The 11,907-nt window shown below is 38.0% G+C and overlaps 1 protein-coding gene across 1 annotated transcript; it reads right to left on the bottom strand.

Annotated features, from left to right (window-relative positions):
• Positions 1 to 4,086: 4,086 nt before the first annotated feature.
• fam171a2b (family with sequence similarity 171 member A2b) lies at positions 4,087 to 10,141 on the bottom strand. Its single transcript, XM_026258463.1, has 8 exons — positions 9,928 to 10,141; positions 9,093 to 9,320; positions 8,071 to 8,163; positions 7,444 to 7,596; positions 7,133 to 7,312; positions 6,836 to 6,949; positions 6,604 to 6,730; positions 4,087 to 6,345 (listed from the first exon to the last, which is right to left on the bottom strand). The coding sequence occupies exons 1-8, from the start codon at positions 10,022 to 10,024 to the stop codon at positions 4,779 to 4,781; spliced, it is 2,559 nt and encodes an 852-aa protein (XP_026114248.1). The 5' UTR covers positions 10,025 to 10,141; the 3' UTR covers positions 4,087 to 4,778.
• Positions 10,142 to 11,907: the final 1,766 nt, after the last annotated feature.

Below are 11,907 nucleotides of genomic sequence, written 5' to 3'. Positions count from 1 at the left end.
TGTAGTCATGGTGACGCGGGGCAGCGCGATCTTTACACACACACGGAGCAGACTCTGATGCGAGAGAAAAACGCGAGGATTAAAAGTTGTAAAACATGCTAATATGAATCGCGAGAGCTCCTGCTGCTCAATGCATATTGGTCTAATCTTATTTAATACTAATTATTGGGAATTTATCTGTAATTTAATGTGGATTATCTGTCAATTCATTCACAATCAACATGTTTTTTGCCTCCGCCATCTTTATTGATGACGTATTGGCCTCTGATTGGTCAGATTACCAAGTCCCGCTCCCATAGCGGCTTCCTGCGCTCTGATTGGCCAGAATCCCCAAAGTGTGTATCTTTTCCGGAAGTGCAGTACTCCTAGAGGGCGCTGTGTTATACACACTTTAGTGGGGGGCATACACACTTCAGGTACACAAATCAATTAAAAGTGATTTTTTGGGACAAGTGAGATTTTAAGCCTGGAAACCATTTTAGAGCATGCTGAATGCCACTGTATAGTCAAACAAATGAGGACATACAAAATGTCCTCAATTTTTTGGGTGGTCCTCAGTTTACTGGTGTGTATTCTGGTGAATGTACCCAAAAGTGATATAAGTAAGTGCACACACACACACACACATACACACAATATTCATCCACTGCATAAAGACAGATGCACAATCTTAGAACCTTGACCATCTCTCTCTCTCTCACACACACACACACACACACAGAGAGAGAGAGGTCTTACTGTGCAGGGCCGCTAGCCTGCGTCACTCTGTGTTAGCATAAGAACAGCTTATTAAAGACAGAGAACATCACCATAGGTCAAGCCTGAAGATGAAGGACTGCACGAAGAAGACAGAGAAAGAGAGAAAACTCATAACATTTTTATATTGTGAGACGAACATAAACACTCTTACAAATGGAGCTACAGCAACAAAACCTGTTGCTTAAGAGAAATTCAATAAAATCACATATACACTGAAAAAATGGTAACATGTAAATTAATTGGTTTTATTAAAGTCAAAAATATTATTCAACATCACTGAACCAACCTAAATACCAACTTATACTTGCAAAAAATATTTTTGTGTTGCATTCGGTAACACCTGCGCTTTACCCCACTTTTTATCAGTGCTGTCATTGGGATATAATTTGTTTATTTTATAGTTTATAATTTTACATTTTGAATTACTTTTTATATTATCTGTTTTTGTTTAGTTTAAATCATTTTGTTGTGCGTTTTTGTTGTTTATTACTTTTTTAATGTCTATATTGTTTTTATTTATTTGATGCTTCTACATCGCTGCCTGTTTAGCCCCGCCCACCGATTCTACATGCTACCTGTTAAGCCCCGCCCACCGATTCACGCATGTAGTGTAAATAAAGAGAGAGTCAAACAAATGTCTACTCAGAAACTGAATGATAAAGGTGCTTCGAAGACAAAAACAGTCTTTGCATTGCCTTCCTTCTGATCCCATGGGATGAACTTTGTTTTTAATGAAGATCCAGACCACGGCAGTAAGAACTTGGTTCTTGGTTCTCCTTGTTCACTTCATTTCACCACAGATTTGTTTAAAAACAAGGCACAATTTCGACACAGGATTTTCCGAAAGATTGGAACTAAAAGAAGATGTTGTGCGACTTTATTGGAGTCTGTTGGTAATGCCACACCACACCAGTGTGAGTTAGTGTTTTTATTACGTTCTCACTATTGCTTTGTCTGTTATTGAAGACCATTTGATATGTACTCAGTATTTATGTTTTTTTTTTTTTTTACCTAAATCACATCTGTGCCCATCTATGAAGGATGTATCTGTCAAACACACACAACTGTTGGCCAATCACAGCAGTGGGTGTTTACTTCTGAGTCTACAATCACCACGCTTAGTCAAACTGAGTGAAAACAGGACAGTAAATAGCCCACTACTTATGAATTATGAAGTTTTTTGATGTAAAACATCTTGATAATAAACGGACCTCAGAGAACTGTACAGAATTAAAATAATTTATAAAAGTTAGGACCCAAAGTCATGACCCATTTAATGATTGTTTTATGTTTAATGCTGCAAATTAGTTTTCTAAATGGTGCCTACCTTTTTCTTTAAATACAAATTTTCAAAACAAAAACCTACATGTGGGTTTCTTTACAAACAAACCAGTCAAACCCACCAGAAACATGCTGAAAAACACAAATCATGGTCATTTAATCACAAACATAATTAGACAGTACGTGGCTGAGGAATATTGATCATTGGCGCCCTCTAGCGGCCTCCGCTGGAATTTCATTTCAAATTTGGGCTTATAAATGTGTAATTAAAGTTTTTAAATATAAAATTTTAAATATAAAAACAACAAACTACATTATGATTGCTGTCTTGTTTATAGCTCGACAATAATATAGTATATAAAATATAATAATACTAGATAAATATAATGCCATTATTTGTGTACATAACATTGACTTGTGCACTTTGAACGCAATTAGTAATTTTTCCTTGCCAAATAACTTGCAATGCAAGTTTTAAAAATGCCTACTAAAAATTCTAAAATATTAATACTTAAAAAAGATTGAAAATTATGTTTACATGAGGATGTAATTTTACAATATTCCATGGGTTAATAAGATTCAGGATTCCTATTTTGAGTTTTGTTTTTAATAAAAACAGAAGTTAAGGAAAACCCCACAAGATATGTCATTTCTTTATTGTACATCACATGACTTTTGGGCACGTCAGAAGTGATTTCACAAGTGATTTTATTTTCTTTATTTTTTCTATGATATCATGAACAAATTATAAAATTGCAAAAGTTCCATCTGACATGATTTTCGAACAAACTGTGCACAATGGAAACAACATCATAATATCATCGGAGTCATGTTCATACTCAAAGAGAGAAATATTTACACAGAACAGAGGGAAATGTGTTTCAGAGCACCACATCACATGATAAATATACATTGACAAATGCAAACTGTGTAAATTACCCACGGGCTGTGAATAAAACAAACAGACAGAGCAAGAGATTGCCTTTAATTTCAGTTCTAGTAAGTCTGACAAAAGACAATCCAGTACTTAATCTCAGCTCCAGCTATATTTGTGTCAGTTATTATCAGGAAGTTATGAAGGGTTGCAAAACAAATGACACATGAGACATGTTGCAACCATGCTAACATTTATAGTTAGTTGACAATCATCACAAGAGACAGCGTAAATCACTGCTGATTGGCTCCAGATCAGCATGAGCAGAGCTATTTTAGTAAAAGTCTCTTTATATTATGCTTGATGGTCTTCATGTTGCTTTAAAAATGACATGTCTTGTGCTTGTTTTGATAATAGTAAACATGAGAAAAACAATAATAACTAGTTAAAAATTGAATGGCTTATTAAAATGATCCAGAATGTCAGACTTCTGTCACAGTCAGTGCAATGCAGACAATGTGAATATTAACAGTGTTGGAAAAGTTTGGACGGAAATACATTGGCCGAACACTGGCCTGTAAACTCGTATATAATATTTCATTTGAAATTTTGGCAAATTTCTTCCCATCAGGTATCAGTATCCGATGCATGTAATATCCATCTTCATGCTTTGATAGTGTCTATTTTAATTTGTAGGGATAAAAAAATCTGTTGTCCTATACTAGTTATCTCATGCACATATAGGCTATCATACATATACACAAAATGCTAATGGCTCTCTTTAAACAAATGAAAAGCGGACTGAAAATGCTAACGTACATTCATATCTACTGTATTACAGTCAACGCTTTTTCATTGTAAGTGAAATTGGGGTCAAGTTGAAGAGTAACTTAATTTGGAATCAGCTTTCCTATACAAATCTGCACTTTACAGGTGCTATGGCATAACATATAATACAATAAATTGAAAATGCATTGTGTACTGAACACCACATCAACAATAAATGTGAACATTAAACCTTGTTAATTTAATTTTAACTAATCTACTTAAGGACTAACGGTAAAAAAGTCTGGAATGTTTGAAATCTGAACTGAAAATGTCAGATAAGCAATGCACATAACATATAAAGTTGGTATGAAAGATTGAGGAAATTACATCAAAATAATGAATACTGAAGGTAGAAGAACGAGCAAGTTAGGAAGAGATACCACCAAGGAATATACTGCATTGGAACATAAGAAAATGGGTCTCTAAAAGTTTAAAGTAAAGTTTCTGAAAACATCAAGTCCTTGATACAACATTGTGAAGACTCAAGCTTTAGCGAAATCCATCCATTCAAAAAGTCAAAGCCATTGAAAGTGAAAAGGTACTCGGGTACTTTTGGATGCAACTGTTTGTAAGACTTTTAATGGCTTGGAAATAGAAAGACAATAAGACAAAGTCTTTCTCTTGTAGACAAGCATATTGTGTTGTTGAGTTGTGCTTTATATTAATGCACTCACCCTGTTGTTTGGTATCGTGTATTCCTCCATCTGCAATGGACGTTCTTTTCACTATAACTACTTCTTGAATTTAATGAGATTCTTGGTGTGCAAAACACAGAAAGGGATGATGCCACCGAATTTGAGTTCTTTGACCCCTGAGATGCATTCAAATTGATCAGTGAAAATGTGTTGTCACAGAAAGACAAAAACATCCAATAGCATAAAAACAATTTTGGAAATGTCTATCAAATTATAAGAACACAAATAGCCGGCCCGTGAAAATATCACTGGGTGCCATTTGTAAAACAGTCATTATCAATTTGAACACATCTCTAGTTTGTCCAGTTGTTCAAGGCAGCTGCTGGGATTGATTTCTTGCTCTACTTCTTGGGATGAAACACCATGAGGGGGCGCTCTTCAATGCGCTGCCAGGGACTCTTCTTGTTCCCATCCTTGTCATCGAGGTCATTGTCATCTTCTGGGCTGGTGACGGAGTCAAGCTGTGTTTCACTGTTGCTACTACGTGAGCTGTTCCCCCGGCTTCGACCCCTTTTTGGCATTGAAGACCCTCTGGGTTCTTCAGGACCATCATCCAAAAGAGGGGTCAAAGGGTTTTCCAGTGGTGAACTGGCACCCATGCGGCTCACTCCTCCACTTAGGTCCAGAGGGTCATGGTAGGTTGGTTTGGAGTAGTGTTTCCCACCACTTGTACTGCTGGAGCTGCTTCCTCCATGGCCCTTGCGTCCGCTTCCGTGGTGTTCCTCTTTGTTCTTCCGACTGGATGTGGACTTGCGCTCATGTTGGGAGTCTTGGAGACTTGTATCGACGTTTCGGTCTTTGCTACTCCCAGCAGGGGCACTCAACGTGCTTTGGGCACTGTGGTTACCTCTATGTGTTCCACTGTGGCTGAGATCGGAACCTACATCTATGTAGGAGTGGCGCACATGAGCGTTGGCTTGTCCGTCGAGTGATATAAACCAAGCTCGAGGGTGTTGCTTCACCCCCAGTTCCAGGAGCTTCTTCTCTGTAAGTGCTTGCAGCTCCCCGTTCATCTGGGAGATGGTGGAGTCATTGAACAAAACGGGGATGTGAACCGGTGCTGGTGTTCCACCGTTGGGCCAAACACTCTCATCGGAGCCTGCTGGAGATTCACCTTGTTGGGCTTCTGTATGGCCTGACCCGGGGGTCTGGCCTTGATGGTTTTGGCCTTGATTCCCACCGCTTGTTCCTTGCAAACTCTGTCCATCTCGGTCGGCCTGGTTCGACCCGTCTTTACCCTGATCTGTGGCACCAAACTCGGACGAAAACCTCATGTAGTGGGCCGGGATCACAAGAGTGGGTACCATAGATCGATACATGTTCTCCTTCATCTGATCCAGTGAGCTGCAGAATATAATCTGACCTGGTTGTGTGTTAAGCGATGTTGGGCGAGCGAGGTGATCTGGCCCCTGCAGAACCTGCGAGTACTCCGGTGGCTTGTCAACAATTGGTGGAGAAGGTGGGTCGGATGTGTAGCCCCGGTTATCATTGACAACGTGCCTCCGGCGATAGTCGTGATCCTTGTTATCAGGGCTATAGTTGCGTCCATATTCATCATGTAGAAGATTGCTATCCAGATTGCTGGTCTCCGTGGATCGATGTACCTTCATGGGGAAACTCTCTGCATTCTTTTGTGCTCCTTTCGACTGCTTGGTCTTAGAGGAGTGCCGAAGCTTGTGGGCAGGAATGTGCCTGGTAAACTCATCCCGAGCACCCTTGAAGGCATGGGATGGGGATGCTTCGGATTTGTTGGCATCTAAGGTGCCACTGGAGGCAGCGGATTCAACATGGCCACCACTGATGAGGTTCAAATGAGACATGGAGGTGCCTTGGTCCCGCTTGGATCCGTTCAAAGCAGATGGAGCTTGAACCTGTTTCTGCAGCCGTCGGGGCTTCAGACATCTTCGTCTAGAAAACAGATGTTGATATTTAGGGAAAGCACTCTTAGAAACAGTCATTTACTGTAACCTTGTGAAATATATCTTATAACCAACCCAAGCTCAGACGGAAAAAATGGTATTATGTCGTTTATTGCACATTTCAAACAACTTTTGATGTGAAATGTCCAGTGAGTCGCACCAAAACCACATTCAAAATAAACGCATGTCTTTCCAATGAGCCTATGTTGATTCTAGTTACACATAATTTAGACAAACTAGTACACACCTGCAATAATAGAGTAGGACACAGAGCAAGACTAGTACCAAGAGAGCAAGAGATCCCAAGATGGACAGCAGGAAGAAGGTGTGGTAGGCTGTGATGTCCCTCAGGCCCGGGTGAGACAAACCTGAGCCTAGTGTTTAAATACAAAGCACGATCAGCGTTTGTGCACGTTTCCATGTTGGTACAAGAGTGTATATTGTGGCATGTACCGGTGCAATTGAATTAAGTATGTTACCTGTTGAAGAACGGAAAGCTGCAATCCAGTAGCCAAGCTGGAAGGCAGTGAAGTCCCACGTAAGCTGTGATCCCTCTCGAGTGATAAATCCTGTTCCGTTTCGTACCCATAATCCTAGAAAACAGATACATAGCATTCCTACCGCATTTCCAAAGTGAAGAGCTACAGTAGTACTGTCTGGGATCATGCAGGGTTTTCTTGGCACTTCAGTTGTCACAGGTGGGACAATACATTATCATTTTTATTTGTATAGTTACTTTTGCTAAATAAAAGCATTCCTTCAAGCATTGTGAGTACCTGTCTTGGTGTCGTACATCCATACGGGTATGCTGGTGGCAGATCGTATGTGAGTATCAGAAGGCAGAGGCACGGAGATGTGAACTGGCTCGCTGACCTCAACCGCTCGACCCTCACGGTCAAACAGCTGTGCACTGACTGCTGCTATTGTTGTCAGGTCCGTCCAGCCATTTTCTCCTCCTTAAAACCATTATAGATACACTATATTATCTATAGCTCTATTTCACATAGCAAGACTCTCTTGTATACAAGTCTCTACATATCAAATATTTAATTATCTTTATACTGAAAGATTCAAATGTTTTTTGGACCTGTGTTGTTCGGTTCCAGAGCGAGAGGGTAAGGGAATGAGTTGATTTCATTCTGCTCTCTGGCTGTTGTTAAAACTGCAGTCAGTTCTGTGTAGGAGGAGTTAAACTGTAGGCTCCGCCTTGGAACCTGCAGCCACGGCTGGCTCCGCCCACCTGAAGGTTAAAACAAGAAACTAAATTGCGTGCAAGATGTGCTTCACAATTAAATTCAGTTAATTAAATATGCCAAATTTATTTCTTGAAAACTCAAAGGTGGTTGTGGTGGAATTTTTTATTTATGGATATGTAACATTTTGTGGAAACCAACATTATTCTGATTGATTAATAGATTTAATTCTTAAGCTTGGGAACCAATGAATGCATTCTGGTAAAGAAATGTCTTTATGCCAGTTTCCAATGTGTGTGTAGGGCATCTTTGCTTTGGATAAAAACGTATGTTAAATGTCTAAATGTAGCTAGGCTCCCACTTAGGTAATACACTTTTTTTATTATTATTATTTTGTGAAATATCAGCCTCTCTGAGGCACATCACTGATTGCCTTTACATCTATGTGTGTGCCTCAGATGCCTTTACATCTATGTGTGTGTATGTATATCGTTTTTTAAAGGTAATTGATGTTTTCTTACTTGGGGAGCCATGAAACACCTGGATGACATCATCATATAGGATCAGTGTGCCGGGCTTCTGGGCCATCAGGTAAAGACTGACAGAGGCATATACTAAACCAGACAGAGATGTGTTTAAAAGGTAGTAAATTAAAAGAGGCAAACATGTCTGTTATGCCATAGAGAACAGCATGCCATTATGAACTTTATAACATTATGAACAAATATAAGAAATAGAAGATGTGACAATGACAATGCGGTATACATTTCTGAGAAAGTCTGCCTTTTGTTTTACTAATGTTTAACCCTCATGTGTTCATTTTGGTCCGGAGAGGATATTCTTTTTCCTGAAAATGCTAGATAATGTTATCGGATTGGACTAAAATTGTCTTTGCTCACAGAGTGTTTTTTTTTTTTTTTTTACATTTTTCAATCTTGTTACAGTTGGTGTTCCCGGCCAAAAATGACTGGCCTACAAATAAATGCTTATAAATTTCTTGTTAACCTATATTATTATCAGATGTTGGATTCAGTCTTTTTATCAACTTTCTTTTTACCAACTAGTACAGGCTTTGCATTTCTTTTTGGAACTAACTGATCATCGATCTCATCTTATACACCTCAGTTATTGAGTTAACATTGCCAAAATTATCCACAAATAATGCTTTTTTCATGCATCAGATGCATAAGCTCATATAATTGAGGCCTACAAGAAAAACAAAACCTGAGCTAACAAAGAAATCAAGTTTAAATCCAAGAATTGGTGATAAAATATAATAATGAGAGATTTACAAGCAATTTTTTTTTTAATGCAGATTTTTTTGACAGGAAACACCACATTAGGTAAAGGGTATACAGCACAGAAAGAGTTAAACACGCTAAAAAATGTATATAAGTTTATAAAATGTAACATCTAATACTAAAACACTATTTTGAAACATTGAAAAAAAAAGAAGAAGTGAAAACAAAATGAAGAAAAATGTCAGATTCTGAACAAGATGCATAATGCACCATTTATAGAGTTCACATTAGTGTTTACTCACAGGGTAAACGGCTGGCGTGCCATGGCACTGAGCTGGTGAGGTAATCTCTCTGAGATGCTGTAATGATTACCCATGTTCCCGTGCGGTACAGGAAGCTGACGACCTGCACACCATCACTGCCTGCTTTGCTTTGTGCCAGCAGAGTCTGGTTACCACGAACAGCAATAGCAGCGTTGGGCAGGGGTGAAAGATCACCACTGTCAAACACCTGGACCCTCACCTGCACCTCTGAGAGAGATAAAACAAGCTCATATGATCAGATGCATAGCAAAAAACATCTTCTGACACATTCAGATTTAGAAACAAGAAGTCAATAATAAGAAACTTCAATTATAGCTAGATATATGGCACACTAAAAGACCAAATGCATATAGAATTATATTAGATTTTAACACATAAAAAATAATGTGAGGTAGCTTTCATTTAGCATTCACAACTCATTCTGAAACAATATAGAGAGCTAAAATAATAAATTAGCATTTTCATAATCAGCTGTCAGATTTGTATAGTTGATAGACACACAAAAGCTTTTTAGAAAGCGTTTAAATGTGCTTTTTAATATACAGCCAATAGCTTGAGAATGTCACACTGTTAATTAATTTATAAAGGCCGATAGTCCAATAATATGCACTCATTGTTTTCTGTATATAAAGCCATGCAATGTATTTTTAGTCAAAATCTGCATTTCTGAATTTGCATTCAGCAATCATTGGCCGATGCATTCAAATAATACGTTTTTGCTGTAGCATCTGGCTCGCTTGCTCGATGTTTTGGGCATAAAATAGCCCACCACTCCCTCATCCAGACCCGCTGCGTCCCTTTATTCTCTACTCACCGAGAGCTTCACTTTCAGGGATCGATTTACCAGCTGTCCCTTTAAAACCGGACAAAAATATAAAGAAGAGAAAACGAGTGACGAAAAAGGATGGCATCTTCAAAGCTACATCGCTGTTTTCACCTCGTCGGCCATATGTAAATGTGTGTGTGTTTTTTCAGACATGGTTGCCAGCATCCTTCAGTGTGATGCGGGATGCTGCGCTGCTGCCGCCTTTCATTGTCTGAGGAAAAGGAAAAACAGCGACCTCGCGTGGACAAACTGGGCGATACATTCAAATAAACCTACAGCAAATCTGTAGTATCTACTGTTTGTTGAGGGAATCTGTTCTGATTACATATAGAGAAGACCGCGGGAAGTTGGACTTCGTGTCAGTAACTATAAGGGTCTGAGTCAAAATCCAATAACAAAAAGTTGATCTTTTTTTGGTGTTAAACGTTTCAAAATGTAAAAAAAATTCTTAAACGAATAGTTTATCTGAAATTTTTAACTTGTTTAGAATTTCCTCACCCTCGGGCCATCTAAGATATTGATAAGTTTGTTTCCTCTTCAGAACAAATTTGGAGAAATTCAACACTGCATAACTTGCTCAGCAATGGATCCTCTGCAGTGAATGGGTGCCGTCAGAACGAGAGTCCAAACATCTGATAAAAACATCGCAATAATCCACAAGTAATCTACACCACTCCAATTCATCAATTAATTTTGTTGTGAAGTGAAAAGCTGAATGTTTTTAAGAAACATATCTATTATGAGACGTTTTCACTTCAAATCGTAGCTTCTTCCTCTATCCATTATATTGCTTTCTCCAATTAATATGTCTGAATCAGGAGAGAAATATGCACAGATCAAGCAGTTTTAATAAGCAAAAGAAGTCCCAAACAGTCTGAACAAATATGCTGGTGGATTTTGATGTGAGAGTTTATGGACTTTTTCACTGGAGGAAGTGTTATTATGGATTATGAACTCATATTTTAGCCAGAAGTGATGGTTTGAAGTTAAAAAGTATTAATGAGGGGTTTGTTTCTTACAAACACACAGCTTTTCACTTCACAAGATGTTAATTGATGGACTGGAGTGGTGTGGATTACTGTGATTTTATCAACTGTTTGGACTCTCATTCTGATGGCACCCATTCACTGCAGAGTATCCATTGCTGAGCAAGTGGTGTAATGCTGAATTTCTCCAGATCTGTTCGGATGAAGAAACAAACTTGCCTACATCCTGGATGGCTGAGGGTGAGTACATTTTTAGCAATTTTTTTATTTTGAGTTAAACTATTCCTTATAGGCTACAATGTTTCTTGTGAATTCTGACATTCAGTCTAAAATTACTCTAAAATGGGTTGTTTCAACCCAACTTTAAATATTGTCTAAACCAAATTTTTATTTGAAAATTTGACCAAATAGTTGGGTTAGTCCATATTTGACCTAAATTTGGGTTGAACAACCCATTTTAGAGTAATTTTAGACTGAATGTCAGAATTCACAAGAAATATTGTGTGCAATATCAGCAACTAAATGAACATGTGAACACAATAAAACCAAACTTTTTATTATTATTATTATTATTATTATTATTATTATTATTATTATTATTATTATTATTATTTATAAATGTCTGGTTGGGACAAGTTGTGATATGTAGGCTACATGTATTGTCATTTTTATTGTTTTAGAATTATTTGACAGTTTCACAATTGTTTTGTTTTGAATTCAGTTTTATTTAATGGCAGTTTTCATCATGACAATCATCTATCTGTGATATCTGATATTACACTAGCATTTTAAAACGGATGCAACGTGCAGTTTATCAGAATAAATTAAACAAGACCGAATCTTTTCTTCAGAACTGTGTGTGTTTGAATTGTGCCAAAGGGAAATACTCCATAAAAGCTCTTCATGGAAGTCCACAAAATACCTAGAGGGCGCTATTACATACAAAAAACACTAGGTCCAGATTAATACAACAGTCTCAGTG

This window comes from Carassius auratus, unplaced genomic scaffold (assembly GCF_003368295.1).
Source record: "Carassius auratus strain Wakin unplaced genomic scaffold, ASM336829v1 scaf_tig00214714_1_2670353, whole genome shotgun sequence".
In the NCBI taxonomy this organism is placed as follows: Eukaryota; Metazoa; Chordata; class Actinopteri; order Cypriniformes; family Cyprinidae; genus Carassius; species Carassius auratus.
Note: the sequence above shows the minus strand (reverse complement) of the source record. Positions and strands in the feature narration are given on the sequence as shown.

Coding starts and splice junctions, on each gene's coding strand:
- fam171a2b (XM_026258463.1), bottom strand. CDS start 10,024: ATGCCATCCTTTTTCGTCACTCGTTTTCTCTTCTTTATATTTTTGTCC. Junction 8,164..9,092: donor GCACGCCAGCCGTTTACCCT/GTGAGTAAACAC, acceptor TGTCTGGTTTAG/TATATGCCTCTGTCAGTCTT. Junction 6,950..7,132: donor GATGTACGACACCAAGACAG/GTACTCACAATG, acceptor TCTGTTTTCTAG/GATTATGGGTACGAAACGGA.